Source organism: Dermochelys coriacea, chromosome 11 (genome assembly GCF_009764565.3).
Source record: "Dermochelys coriacea isolate rDerCor1 chromosome 11, rDerCor1.pri.v4, whole genome shotgun sequence".
NCBI lineage: Eukaryota > Metazoa > Chordata > Testudines > Dermochelyidae > Dermochelys > Dermochelys coriacea.
Genome location: NC_050078.2, coordinates 23,925,598 through 23,941,380, shown reverse-complemented (window position 1 = coordinate 23,941,380; position 15,783 = coordinate 23,925,598). Strand labels below are relative to the sequence as shown.

Below are 15,783 nucleotides of genomic sequence, written 5' to 3'. Positions count from 1 at the left end.
ATAGCCAGACAATCCTGCTGTCAGGGTGCCAATGCCTGAGATGATGGGGCGTCCAGGATTTCCAGGTTTATGGATCTTGGGTAGCAGATAGAATACCCCAGGTCGGGGCTCCAGGGGTGTGTCTGTGCGGATTTGTTCTTGTGCTTTTTCAGGGAGTTTCTTGAGCAAATGCTGTAGTTTCTTTTGGTAACTCTCAGTGGGATCAGAGGGTAATGGCTTGTAGAAAGTGGTGTTGGAGAGCTGCCTAGTAGCCTCTTGTTCATACTCCGACCTATTCATGATGACGACAGCACCTCCTTTGTCAGCCTTTTTGATTATGATGTCAGAGTTGTTTCTGAGGCTGTAGATGGCACTGTGTTCTGCATGGCTGAGTTTATGGGGTAAGCGATGCTGCTTTTCCACAATTTCAGCTCGTGCACGTCGGCGGAAGCAGTCTATGTAGAAATCCAGGCTGCTGTTTCGACCTTCAGGAGGAGTCCACCCAGAATCCTTCTTTTTGTAGTGTTGGCAGGAAAGTCTCTGTGGGTTAATATGTTGGTCAGAGGTGTGTTGGAAATATTCCTTGAGTCTGAGACGTCGAAAATAGGATTCTAGGTCACCACAGAACTGTATCATGTTCGTGGGGGTGGAGGGGCAAAAGGAGAGGCCCCGAGATAGGACAGATTCTTCTGCTGGGCTAAGAGTATAGTTGGATAGATTAACAATATTGCTGGGTGGGTTACGGGAACCATTGTTGTGGCCCCTTGTGGCATATAGTAGTTTAGATAGCTTAGTGTCCTTTTTCTTTTGTAGAGAAGCAAAGTGTGTTTTGTAAATGGCTTGTCTAGTTTTTGTAAAGTCCAGCCACGAGGAAGTTTGTGTGGAAGGTTGGTTATTTATGAGAGTATCCAGTTTTGAGAGCTCATTCTTAATCTTTCCCTGTTTGCTGTAGAGGATGTTGATCAGGTGGTTCCGCAGTTTCTTTGAGAATGTGTGGCACAAGCTGTCATCCTGCGCATCTACCAATGTGATATATGCCATCATGTGCCAGCAATGCCCCTCTGCCATGTACATTGGCCAAACTGGACAGTCTCTACGTAAAAGAATGAATGGACACAAATCAGACGTCAAGAATTATAACATTCAAAAACCAGTTGGAGAACACTTCAATCTCTCTGGTCACTCGATCACAGACCTAAGAGTGGCTATCCTTCAACAAAAAAGCTTCAAAAACAGACTCCAACGAGAGACTGCTGAATTGGAATTAATTTGCAAACTGGACACAATTAACTTAGGCTTGAATAGAGACTGGGAATGGATGAGTCATTACACAAAGTAAAACTATTTCCCCATGGTATTTCTCCCCCCCACCCTACCCCCCACTGTTCCTCTGATATTCTTGTTAACTGCTGGAATTAGCCTACCTTGCTTGTCACCATGAAAGGTTTTCCTCCTTCCCCCCCCCCCCGCTGCTGGTGATGGCTTATCTTAAGTGATCACTCTCCTTACAGTGTGTATGATAAACCCATTGTTTCATGTTCTCTGTGTGTGTGTATATAAATCTCCCCTCTGTTTTTTCCACCAAATGCATCCGATGAAGTGAGCTGTAGCTCACGAAAGCTTATGCTCTAATAAATTCGTTAGTCTCTAAGGTGCCACCGGTACTCCTTTTCTTTTTGCGAATACAGACTAACACGGCTGCTACTCTGAATTCCTTTTATGTGAGTCTGTGGGGCCCTGACTGGCTCAGTGCTCCCTGCAGCCTCCCTCATTGGCTGCTTCCCCACAACCATGCTAGGCCACTGGAGGACTTTCCTTCTACTCCTCTCTGGGATGGGGTGTTGTGTGTGCTGTGACCTCCAGCAGGGAGCCCCTGGGCCTAGTACAACCCATCACCGTGATTGTAATTAATTATGTTAGGTAATGTATGTTACGTAACTATGTGCATACTGTTTACAAAGGTATTCCATTAATTTCAGGCTGGATGCTGGCATCTTAAGCAGTACCTCATTAGAACTCTTTTGGCATTATTGACAAAGTTGATAATCAATACCACTGAACCACTTCTTTCCTAATGATACTGGCAAATCAAGTCAAAGCACTCCTTACATGTACAGTAATCTGTAACATTAAAAAAATTAATCAGGTATCATGTTCTGAGCATGTTCTGTTAATCAACAGCCACAATTTTACTCTGTGAGGGCTGCATGTTTGACATGCCTTTATTTAAAGTATAATTTTTAAAAGCTAATTTTAAGCATTTTTCTCAAATACATAGCCTCATAATTGTTCTAGGTTTACCTTGTTTGGTACCATTGTGTTTGTGGGAGAAAGGGCTTTTGAATGATACCCAATTTGCCCCATTTTTGATGATACTGTATTATCAAAATTTCCACTAACCAGAGGACCTGGAGGGAGGTGGGGGCGGGGAGGGGAAGCAATTCCCCACCACACTGCAGAGGGTGACACCATTGAAATTATGATTCTTTAAATTTTTATGAATCAAATGACCCCTCCCTTACCTTTCTATGGTTAACTTGCACATGGAATACACATGCTCCCTGACTAAAAAATTAGTATGATTTCAGTTTTGTCTGTTGGTGGCAGAGATATGCTTATAGCTGGGTGAAATAAATATTTAAATCTATACGATATCTAAGTTGTTAATTTAAAGAGTGAACACAAGGTCTCAGAAAGATGGGCTAGGGAAAAGTCTTAAGACTCTAACAAGGCTGATTTGTGGTCTTGAATCCTGGGCTGAGGAAAATAAAAGTCCATATGGCATAAGCCATCATGCAGGGTGAGTGAGCAGAGGAGGAAATCATGCTTAGGGGACTGAGCCTGAGGTCAATACCAATAAGAGAGTTAAGATAAACCGTACTCTGATAAGGTAAAAAGTTTTCTACAAATAAACGTAACCTAATTCAATGTAAATTCTGTTTGTTTATTTCAAGGGAACATGATAAAGACCCTGAGAGTTTCTTTAAAGTATTACTGAAACTTAAGGAGATGGACCTACCTTTTCATGTGTCTGTCCTTGGAGAGACCTTCACTGATGTCCCAGGTACCTTTTTGAATGATCTAATTCTTCAGGTGACAGAAGCCAGACAATTCTAGAAGTTATGGTGTTGGTAAATTACATAGTAAAACAAAAAGATGCTGGTATGTTATAAAATCAAATAGTTATATTAAAAATATTTCAGCGCTCTTTGATATTGCTTGAGAGTATAAAGCCATTTATTTATGATATGTGTTCCATGTAATGCATTTATATGGATGTAAAATATATAAATGTAAGAGATTGGATAGTTCAGAGAATTATTAATGAGATACAGAGACTTTCAACTCTAGGTCACTGGTCTGAATTCTGCCCTGACCAAAAGTCATTACTATTTATTTGATGGCAGCTTGGCCTATATGAAATAAGTGAAATGAGTCTCAGTTCATTTCCTAGTGGACAAGTGTTAACATCATAAAGACTACCATCATAATTGGCACTAATCATTGGCATTATCAGCAGAAAGGACAAGACATGGATGACAATGGAATTAAACTGTCCTCTCACCCTAGGAGTGGTCCTTCAGGTTATACTTAAGTCATATATTTTTATATTTGCATACATACAGAGAGAGAGAGAGACAGAGCATGTCAGATATTCAGCTGGTGTGAATTAATGTAACTATTGACTTCTGTGGAATTTTGCTAAGGATCTGCTCCGTAATATTTCTGTGCAGTCATTTGAAATGTCTGAAATACTGCTATTGTTGTTTGTTATAATTGATGTGTCAACTATGTGCTTGGGCCTTACCAGGAACTTTTTGTTGACTTGAACAAACATACCCGAGTTTATTGCAATTTACGTTAAGGTATTTTTTTTTTATTTCTGTGTCAGTTGCTCTACATACTGTTTAACCTCTGAGCAAGTTTTTGTTCTCCACATCCTTAGCTAATAGAATTGTGACCTTGCGGGATGCTTCTTGATATTTGTTGAAATTCAACCCCATTGCCTACATGGTTTTACGTTTTCTGCAATTGCCCTGCTTTAAATGGTAATGGTTTTCTTCTTGGAGATTTTCAGGTAGAGGCACTAGACACTAATTTAGTTTAAATCTAGGGATCATTTACACCATGACCATGTCTTTATACCAATTCTATAATACCTTTGGTATAAAACTGGCATAGAGACTTGGGGCTATATTCAAAAAAGGATTTAGGCTCTTCAGGGCCACTTTAGATGCCCAAATCCCAGAATCAGGTCCTGGGATTCAGAAAGCCCCTGCTCAGCTTCCCCCTCCCCCCGAATCCTGTTGGTGTCTAAATTCTCCTAATACCTAAATTTTTCATTAAGAGTTCCCTAAGTGCCTATGTTTCTGCCTCTGAACATACACACTGCAGCTCCATCTCAGGCATCTGGATGCCTACGTCCCAGAGCAATGCATGAACTGGGGGAAGACAGACATTTCTCCGCATAACTTGTCAGTGGGGCCCAATCCAGTAAGTGTGTTCAGACCTCACCTACTGGACTGGGCCCCTACAGAGAAGCTCACACAAAATCCAAAGAGTTGGGGAGAGGCCCTCTCTCCTCGTGTGTAGTCCAGTGGTTAGAGTGTTCTCTTGGGATGCGGTAGACTCCTGGTTCAGTTCCCCTCTTCACCTGTGGGGGAGAAGGGATTTGAACAGGGATCTGCCATCTTTATGGTGAGTGCCCTAGCCACTGGGTTACGGGATAGTCTGACGGGGACTCCCTCCATCTCTCCTGTTGAAGTTGCTCCACTGTGGATAAATAATTTCAAAAGTAATAGGAGCAGAGGGAGTGGATCCTGGATCTTTTACCTCCCAGTTGAATGCTCTAACTGCAGGCAGCAGAGTCATTTTCATGCTTGCTCTCTCTCTCTGACCCAACAATTCTTTCATTATTTATCCACAGTGGAGCAGCTTAAACATTGGGCAGAGAGAGAGCAAGCATGAGGATCCAGTCCCCCTGCTCCAATTATTTTTTGAAATGATTTCACCACAGTGGAACACTTTAACTGGAGAGACTGACTGTCAGACTGCAGCTCCATCAGAGGAAGCCTGGACTTAGGCACCTATTTCTGAGAGGGGGCAGGACTTACCACTTACCCCTCAGCTTGGCATTTCTCACTGGTCATCAGAGATGAGAACACGCCAAGTGTACTGACTTTTGTGAATCCCATTCTAAGGCACCTGTCTCTCTCCAATCATTGTACTGGGAGCCTACAAATGCCAAAGTCAGGCTTTGTGAATCCCAATGATTTTTTAGGTGCCTACGTTTCTTTGTGAATGTAGCATTTGAGCAGAAATAGACTTCAAACACTCAGTGTGATGATCCTAACAGGAGCATATGTAATATGCTGAGTAAATGGTTATGCTGCCAGTGGCTGGCCTGCTTGCAGACTAAGAGTCTACTACTACCATCATCCTTAGAGGTAACAAAGATCATGGGTTCCATCCCTAATGATGAACCAAGGTGAGGCATTACGTTATATAGCTAATATATTTGAAATGCTACAAAAAGAGTCCAGTTTTGTGCTCTGACAATTAATGGAATGCAGCAAGGTATTTCAAATATATTAATCTGATTCATTAACGTGTGACTGATCTCTATCTAGGGTACTAATGTGACTCCTTTTCCCTAGTATTCAACCATCTTTAATGTTTTTATCCTGACAACACTTCTGTGGGATAGGGAAGTGCCATTATTCCCATTTTACAGATGGGGAACTGATGCATAGTGAATAAATGATGTGCTCAAAGTCATACAGGAAGTCTGCAATGGAGCAGGGAATTGAACCAAGGTCTCCCAAGCGCCACAGTAGCATTTTAACCACTGGACAATTCTTCCTGTCTATATAAGTGATGTTTTTTCTTAGCTTTCATATTAGGTCCAATCCAACACCCATTGAAATCACTGGAAGACTATCATTGGTTTGAGTGGGCACTGGATCAGGTATATAGTGCACGTTTCCAACTGTCCCACAATAAAGACACTCTAATTTAAAACACAAAGTTTGCACCTTAGTATAATCCTAATGCACTCTCATTTCACATCAGCATAAATCACCCTGGTGTGGCATATCTGTCTAGACAGATAATCTCCTGGAAAGGAACACACTGCAGCACATTTAAACCAGCAACCACCAACCTCCCACCTCCAGTTACTCTTATGGCAGGATCCAGGTCACTGATCATCAAAGGTGAAATGACATGCCTTTATGAAAATTCTACATAAGTGACCATCTTACACCCAAAATCAGTAACAGAATATAAATAAATATATACAATTTAAGCTAAGTAGTTAAAATCAGTACGTCCCTGATCCTGAGCGTTCCCAACTTCCCCATTAGAAGTTAAGAATATCAGCACTAAAGCTGGTCAGAAATTCTCTGATGGCACATTTTTCTCATCAGAGAATGCTGATTGATTGACATGTTTTGTGAAGACAGTTTGATTTCAGCAGCATTTAGATGGAACCCAGTCTAGTCTCCATCAGAAATCTGCCTGCTTTCCTGCCAGCTCACCTGCCCAGCTCCTTAGCAACCCACCTGGTGACCTGCTGGGGACCCCAAGTTTCCAGGCTCCTGGGTCCTTGGAAGCTTGCCTATTGGGTTGACGGGGAGCCTGAAAACCTTGAGAGCCAGAACTCCAAAGCTCTGTGTCTCCTGGCACAGCTGGGGTCCCAGGCTTCTGGCTCCTCTTCAAGCCAACAGGCAGGATAATGGGGAACTGGGAGCTGGTAGATCCTAGGAGCACCGGCTCCCTAGCTACCGGGCTTATAGCTTCAGGGAAGCCACCAGGTGGATTACCCCAGACCTAGGGCTTTATTCTACTTCACAAAGTCTTTCAAAGTATTTGGTTTTCATGTCAAATTGAAATGAAAACACATTTCAAATTATCAAAATTCTATGTGAAATGGAATTACTTTTCTCCATACAGCTCTAATCAGCACATCTAAGAAGATGCTCAACACTTCCCAGAACCAGGACCTTGTTTTCTAGTTAAGGCAGGATTCTATATTTGCCTTTGTTATAACTGATAAAAATACTAACACCTAATGCTGTGTAAAATGCCTCTTTCTGTGTGCTTTTGACTTTAATAGTTTCTTCAAAGTAGTAGGGGAGAAATGGAATGTGAAACAGAGATATTGTATTTAAAATAAAATTTAGGGTTAAGAACTCCTGTGGAGAGCTTCTGGTTTATATCTAACATGAAACAAGTCATTAATCTTTAATATTTGCATATAATACTCTTCTGCACTTTGCTTCTTTTCCTGGCTTGTGAGGACAACTGTTCTGTATAAAGTTTTACACAATTCAAAAAGAATTGGAGCTAATTCTGACTATACACAGCTTATGTTGGACATATTATACAAATAAACAGTAAGAATAATGAAACCCTATTTTGGGAGTATATGCAGTAAATTAAGCAGCTTTTTTAAACTAATGATGGGTGAACCTCAAAACTTTGGTAGTTTGGCTCACATATAAACCTGCTTTGTATAGTTTCACCTTTTGAGTCTGTAAAATTGGGCTTGAAACAATTGGTCTTAGAACAAGCTTATTTGTCAGATTTCTAGTATTTCCTGCTTCCTGTTCAACCAGAAATATCACAAGAATAGTCTTCTTTCTAGTATTCTGGCACTTCCTCCTCTGGCCCTAATAGGAAATTAATCTGGTCTAAAATAATTTTGTGGACCACTGAAGTTATTCGACTTCATTTGAGCATTAGGTGAAGATTGTTGGTCCCGTTCTTCTGTGTTGGGTTGTTTGTTTGTTTTTTGCCCAGTTCTTTTTTTTTATTACTTTATGAAAGCCAGTTCTCCAAAGGCAAGTCTTCAACAGAGATGCTCACTTGTGCGCTTAGCAACCTCTGGCACAGGAATTTGGGGCACTCTTCAGAGAGAAAGAAAAATTCAAAAGTTTTACTGTACAGTTCAGAATTCTTCACTAGCCACATGAAGGCAGTGTGCCTTGCACTCTGGGTAAGACAGAAGGAGTATGACTTATCCTTCATAGAATCATAGAATTAGAAGGGACTGCAAGGGTCATCTAATCTATTGCCCTGCCAAGATGCAGGAATTGTTGTGTCTAAACTATCCAAGACAGATGGCTATCCAGCCTCCTTTTGAAAAATGTGGGTTATATTTTCCTGGTGGCTCCAAGAGGAGTACTGGCTACTATATCATTTATCTGCCTTTTTCAAGGTGAGTCTTTTCTTTGGTATTCTGTTAACTGTAACAGGGTTCATGACCCGTCCCTCTTCCTGGGGCCCGCTTGCTGCCCCAATAAGGCTCCGAGAGGCTTCAGGACTGTGCAACCCATGTCTTTATTTACCTAGTTATCCCAGTGTCTATCTATTTACAAGCTTTACAGGATTATTCAACCTCTTTTACAAGCAGTCAGCCTTCAGATAGGAGGCCTTCAGTTCCCTCCCTGACTGACTTGTCCCTGGCTGCCCCCTTGGCTTCTGGCTCCCTCCAAGCCTTTATAGCTCTTGGCTTGTCAGGCCAGGAGGTGTTGCAAATACTCAGGCCAGCATCAGGCTTTTTCCATCAGCCCCAATCTGCTTCTCCTGATTGGAGCTGACTGGGCAGGGGCTAATTAGATGCTTTTGCACCAGCACCCTGCTACATAACCATTTTGTGTTCATTTTGTTTCACTCTCTCCACCAGTGGAATGAGGAACAGGACAAGCAGCTACATGGATATCTGGACCAATGACAGGTCTAAGGTGCAACCTCTAGCAGCATGCAGTTTTCTGTGTAGCTTCTGTCATTGATATCAAAGTGAACCATCATGGCTAGAAATACAGAAACTCTCATGAACCATAGTGATGGGAGCAATATAGAAGAATCTAATGACATTCAAAGCTTGCAAAGCTCATCTTTTCCCCAAATATTTGAAAACGGGGGAATAATAAGTATGGAGAATTCTTGTGGGGAAACGGAAAATTGAATTTTTAAGTTGCCTGTCTTACTTCTTGTGGTTTATATTTACCCATATTACTTCACTTAGGATACATTTTTAAATTATGTCTAGGGTACCTATAGCATATGGATAATTGTCCTTTCCTAAGCATTTTTATAAATCCAGATAAACAAATATAGAAACTGTTGCAACCATCATGGCAAGAAATGGGTGCTATATATGACTGAAGAGCTAGGAAACTCACTTTCTGATGGCATACAGCACTTGGTTTTAGCACTGATTGACTGACACATTGGATCTTAAAATCACAACATTATTATTATCAAAGAGAAAAATTATTTTAAATAATGTTCAGAGATTTTAAAGTGTGAGCTGTAGCTCACGAAAGCTTATGCTCTAATAAATTTGTTAGTCTCTAAGGTGCCACAAGTACTCCTTTTCTTTTTGCGAATACAAACTAACACGGCTGCTACTCTGAAACCTCTGTTAAAATTGTTTCCTTTCTTGAGTTAGACTAATATAGGAGGAGAGGTGAAAAAAGTAGCACCAGATTTCTAAGATAATTTTTCTGTAAAATATGTGACACATATTGAATATATGATGGTGTCCTGTGGAGATAAGTTTTATTGGCAGTCATTTTGGATGATGATGCATATCTTATTTGTAACTTCTTGTGGTGAAGAGAATCACTAGCCAGTGTGTTGCCTTCTGGCTAGGAAGGGCATTGCAGGTTTTCATCCTCTTTAGTCCTGCTGACCAGATCTATCTATGGTCCCCTCTTGACTTGTGACTCGGCCCTCCAGCCGTGTCACCTTTGTTCTCATTCCTTTTGGGGTAAACCAGGATTTTTACCCAATAGTCTTTCTGGCCTCTAGTGTCTGGAGTCTTCTGGCTAGTCCTCCCAGTGAGGCTGGAGGGGAACCCAGTACCTCCCTCTACTATGTGTTCCAGCTCAGGGACCTTTGTGGCAAGTGGTTACATTCTGTCTGGTCAGACCTCTTGCTTCTTCCTAGCCTACTTCCTCCAAAGTGTCCACCTTCTCCTCCAGAGCTTCATATTCTCAGCAAGAATCTGCTCTAGGTTCCAGCCCCTACTCTCAGTATTCAAGGAACCAAAAGAGAAGAAAGTAAATTAACAGAAATGAGCAGTTCCAGCTTCTCTGTCCTACCTGGATCCTCCAGCAGTCTGTATTATTGCTCGGTGTTCACAGTCAGTTCAGCATAGCTTGGTTTTCTACAGTGCTCCTTTCTGAGAGATGAGGGTCAGAGGTCTGTCCACCTCTGCAGTCTGGGACCTTATGAACTGAGCTTCTCCCTTTTGTAAGCTCTTCCTCCAAGATTGGCATGTGTCACAGGTGTGACAGGGTCGGGCTGCCTGAACCAAAAAGCTGCTCTTTAACCCTTTCTTGCCTGGTTTTGGGGTTGGATATACACACTACTGCACATCATGAGTAATGCAGATCGTCCCAAATTCATGCCAATAAAACATAATATACCACACCTCATGTTTTTATTGTCTATCTATCCATTCATCCTCATATATAAATAGACTTTATATAAAGGGCAATGTGATGAAATATGATTCATCAATATGGATTTAAGGGGCCATATTCCCCGTGAATGTCATATGTAGGTCATCCCTAACAAGTGCCAATAAAACTTATGGCACATACTTTACTGAAAATTTATTTAACGACTTTTTCAGGGGTTGTAAAGGAATTTAAAGGTATTGTATTTTATATCCTCTCATTATAAGACTAAATTCCCTTAGTATCACAAGTTCTTACTTTACACACTTTGGAGACAGAGGAAAAATATAATTGATACATTTTATAGAATACCTTAAAAAAGCCAAAATCCCACTATTGAGGAAGAAGGCCATACTAGCTAAAATAACAACCTGGTTTAGAGGCAACGAGGAAGCAGCCATACAATATATATATATATATATTGTGACGGGGCAAGGCCAGATGGCTATGGAAGAGTGGTCCTATTGGGATCTGGGAAATGGGGGGGCAAAGCCCGTCCACTGCTAAAGGATCCCCCCCAGCCTAAAAAGGGGATCCACAGGACCTAGATACCAAATAATTCCGGGGGACAACTAATGAAATAACAGGGACAGGATTGTGGTCAAATGGTCAAACGAAGTGAACTGGACGGGGACACCGAGCAGAGAACCCCAGACAGCACCCACTGCTCCTCAAAGGGGTCAAGGGAGTCAGAGGACGCTGCCCAGAGGAACACTGCCCAGATACGTGAATGGACTGAGGATCGGAAATAGGCCCCACAGTCACAGGAGACTCCATCGGCCAACCTCCTCACTCTGATTTTATAGATAGCCATTTTAGCTAGGGCCAGGAGGAGGTTGACCAGGAGATCCCGTGACTTTGTGGGGCCACAGATAGGGAGTGCATAGATAAGAAGGTGAGGGGAAAAGTGCAACCAAAAACGTAATAAAATATTGGTGAGGAGCCAAAATAGGGGCTGCAACCTGGCACACTCCAGGTATGTGTGTGCCAGGGTTTCCTTCACACCACAAAAGGGGCAGGTGTCTGGGATTGAGGTGAACCGCACCAAGAACACGCCCATGCTCACGGTTCCATGAAGGAGCCGCCAACTGACATCCCTGGCGGGCCTCGGGACTAAGGTGGAATATAGGCTGGCCACCAGGGCTCCTCACCCTCCAAAGGTGACAGAAGGTCCCGTCATTTTGTATCGGGGCGGGACATGAGGGTGAGGGCGTGAAGGGTGTGGAGTACGAGCATGTATAGATGTTTTCTTGGTGCGGTTTGAAAGCAGACCGGCTGCATCTCGTGCAGCCGGCTTACAGTGAAGGGGTGAGGGGGTCAGTTGGGTCCACGGGGCAGGGGTCCAATTAAAAGGTCTGGCGAGCCTGGGGTAGAGGATGGGCGGGGCATGCCCTCGTACAGGACCCAGTCGAGATAAACCCGAGCAGCGGGCGGCAAAGCGGCCTTCACCTCCTGAAGTATGCACCGGGTAGTACAAGGTCTGGAGAGCCCCATGCGCTAAGCGAGCGTCAGGGGATCCAGCCAGTCTCCCCAGTCGTAGTCCAGGAGGTCTCTGACTCTTGTAACTTCTGCAAGGACCAACCTCTGGTGCACCGAGCGGGACTCCGCCACCTGCACACGGAGCTGAGGGTTGTGTAGCAGGGGCTCCGCGAGGAGATCTGCCCCCTGGGTGGCTGCCATGGACCTGGTCGTTGAAAACAGTTTCCAGGTCCGGAGGAGGTCCTGGTAGAAGACTGGCAGCCCGGAGAGGTCTCACAGAAGACCTCTCAGATGGAGATAAAGGAGCTGCCAGTTGTATGGGAGCCCTTGGAAGCGGCGCAGGAAGGCATATGCTCCATGCCGGACTACCTGCACCATAAAGGAGCCTCTGCAGGGCCTGGAGGCGGAAGACATGGACCTGAGTAAGCGGACATTTCAGGCCCTGCCTTCCCTCCTCCAGGGGCTATGGAAGAGTAGTGGGAGATAGATATATTAGCTCCAGGCTAAACAAATCCCTGGTACCAGGATAAGTGAAATGGCAGCTGCTCCAGGTCAATTAAGACACCTGGGGCCAATTAAGAACTTTCCAGAAGGCATGGAGAAGGCTACATTGATTGGGACACCTGAAGCCAATCAGGGGTGGGCTGAAACTAGTTAAAAGCCTCCCAGTTAGTCAGGTGGGTATGCATGTCAGGAGCTGTGGGAAGAAGTTGCGCGGTTGGAGAGGCTGAGTAGTACACACCATAACAGTCACAAGGAAGGAGGCCCTGAGGTAAAGGTGAAATGGAGCTTGAGGAAGTGAGGGTTGCTGTGGGGGAAGTAGCCCAGGGAATTGTACATGTCATGTTTCTAAAAGGTCAGCTACCATAGCTGATACTATTGGGGTCTCTGGGCTGGAGCCTGGTGTAGAGGGTGGGCCCGGGCTCCCCCCCCACACCTTTGCCCCCGGATTAATCACTGATATTGGGAGACAACAGAGACTGTGCAAGGGAGGATAACTTCTCCTCACCTCCCTCGCTGGCTTATGATGAACATGGCTCAGTAGACTGTGAACCTTGTCTCTAGAGAAAGAAGGATCACGTGGAGGGTCACAGTGAGCCTCTGAGGCTAGCGAAGTCTGCCAGGAAACGTGGGACCCACGGAGGCAGGGACAGAGCTTTGTCACTATATATATATATAAATTTTGCATAGCTACTTCCTCATTGCTTCTAAACCAGGTTGTTTATATATAACAAATTGAAGAAATGGGAGGTTGATAGGAATGGATATAAATCAGAAGATAGGAATTGTAGAAAATTGATAAGGGAAGCTAAGAGACACAGGAGCAATCTATGGCCAACAGAGTTAAAGCTAATAAGAAGGAATTTTTAAAATATGTCAGATACAAAAAGAATCCTGACAATGGTATTGTTCCATTAGTAGATGGAAATGGTAGAATTATCAATAATAATGTAGAAAAGACGGAGGTGTTCAATAAATATTTCTGTTCTGTATTTGGGGAAAAACAGATGATACAATCTGAATATATGGTGATAACAACATTTTTTCCCTACCATGAGTATCTCTTAAGCATATTAAACAGAAGCTACTAAAGTTAGACTTTTTTTAAAAAATCAACAGGTTCAGATAACTTTCATCCAAGAGTTTTAAAAGAGGAGCTTGCTGGACCATGATGTTGCTTTTCAATAAGTCTTGGAGTACTGGAGAAGTTCTAGAAGACTGGAAGAAAGTTAAGGTTGTGACAATTTTTAAACAGGGTAAACAGGATGACCTGGATAATTATAAATCTGTCATCTTGACATCGATCCCAGGCAAGATAATGGAGCAGCTGATATGGGACCATAGGTACTAGAACTAGACATGCTGGGGTACTGCTGAACATCCTGGCTTGAAATGGTTTCCATCATATACAGGGTTTATACTTTGGTTCAATGGTTCTCAGCATCCCCATTATACAAATTGTTCCAGCACTTCTGTACAGGACTCAATTAATAAAGAGTTAAAGAAGGGTAATGTAATTGATGCAAGTCAACATGGGTTTATGGAGAGTAGATCCTATCAAGCTAACTTGCAATATTTTTTGGTAAGATTACAAGTTAGTAAGTGTAATAGTAATAAAAGTAATAGTGTTGACATATTTCAGAGTAGCAGCCGTGTTAGTCTGTATTCACAAAAAGAAAAGGACTACTTGTGGCACCTTAGAGACTAACAAATTTATTAGAGCATAAGCTTTCGTGAGCTACACCGATGAAGTGAGCTGTAGCTCACGAAAGCTTATGCTCTAATAAATTTGTTAGTCTCTAAGGTGCCACAAGTACTCCTTTAGTGTTGACATAATATATGTAGTCTTCTGTAAGCCATTTGACTTGGTACCACATGTCATTTTGATTAAAAAACTAGAACAATGTAAAATGAGCATGACACACATTAAATGGATTAAAAACTAGCTAACTGATAGATCTCAAAATGTAATTGAAAATGGGGAATTGTCATCAAGCATGTGTGTTTGCAGTAGAATTCCTCGGGGATTGCTTCTTTGCCCTACGCTATTTAACATTTTTATCAGTGACCTGGAAGAAAATAGAAAATAATCACTGATAAAGTTTGGAGATAAAGTGAAAATTTGGGTGGTGGTAAATAATGAAGAGGATAGGTCACTGATTCAAAGCCGTCTGGATCACTTGGTAAAATGGGCAGAAGTAAACAATATGTGCTTTAATATAGATAAATATAAGTGTATACATCTAGGAACAAAGAAAGTAGGCCATATTTATAGGATGGGGGACTTTATCCTGGGAAGCAGTGATTCTGAAAAAGATTGTGGTGGATAATCAGCTGAACGTGAGCTCCCAGTATGATGCTATGGCCAAAGAGCTAAGGTGATCCTGGGATGCATACACAGGGAAATCTCAAGTAGGAGTAGAAGTTATTTTACCTTCGTATTTGGTACTGGTGGCTAGAATACTGTGTCGAGTTCTGGTGCTCACAATTCAAGAAGGATATTGCTAAATTGGAGAGGGTTCAGAGAAGAGCCACAAGAATGGTTAAATGTTTAGAAAACACACCTTATAGTGATAGACAAAGAGTTCAATCTAAAAGAGAAGATTAAGGGGTGACTTGATTACAGTCTATAAGTATGTATATGAGGAACAAATATTTAATCGAGCAGAGAAAGATATAACATGATCGAATGGCTGGAAGCTGAAGTTAGACAAATTCAGACTGAAAATAAGATATTTTTTTAACGTTGAGAGTGATTAACCATTGGAACAGTTTACCAAAGGATCATGGTGGATGCTCCATCACTGACAATTTTTAAATCAAGATTGGCTGTTTTTCTAAAAGATGTGTTGTAGGAATTATTTTGGGGAAATTCTATGGCATGAATTATACAGGAGGTCAGACTAGAATATCACAATGGTTCCTTCTAGCCTTGGAATATTTAAATGAATCAATGAGAATCTATGAATAAAAATCTAAATAATCACCTATTTCAGTGTACAATATTTCAGGAACTCCAGATCTAGAAGCAAGTGTTGTGTATCCCACTGGAAAGTTTGGGAATCCTTCCTTTCCAAAGTTGATAAAACTCCCATTTCTAGAAGTTAAGGCAAACAAGATATGGACCTTAAATCTATCAGTTGGCCTCAGACTAATTTGCCTGGGAGGAGAATTCCACATTAGGAAAAAGAAGAAAACAGTAAGTTTTATGACTAGTGTTTGTTTTTTATTTATTTTTTGGGGGGCATTGAAGATAAATGGGATGTTTTATTTTAAAGCAACAGTTTGTACCCCAATTCTGACCAGAGGCTACACTGCAGAGCAGATTTCTTCATGCCCATCCAATCTTTGA

The 15,783-nt window shown here is 42.2% G+C and overlaps 1 protein-coding gene across 10 annotated transcripts in view; it reads left to right on the top strand.

The window, feature by feature from the left end:
• GTDC1 (glycosyltransferase like domain containing 1) overlaps positions 1-15,783 on the top strand; it is a 327,811-nt gene that overhangs the window by 274,897 nt on the left and 37,131 nt on the right. For 9 of the 10 annotated variants that reach the window (XM_043505088.1, XM_043505090.1, XM_038421580.2 and 6 more), the window contains one exon: positions 2,934-3,043. The exons of the other annotated variant lie outside the window; for it this stretch is intronic. In XM_043505088.1, the coding sequence (XP_043361023.1) occupies positions 2,934-3,043 (110 nt within the window). The remainder of the gene's footprint in view (positions 1-2,933; positions 3,044-15,783) is intronic. 10 annotated transcript variants of the gene reach the window in all.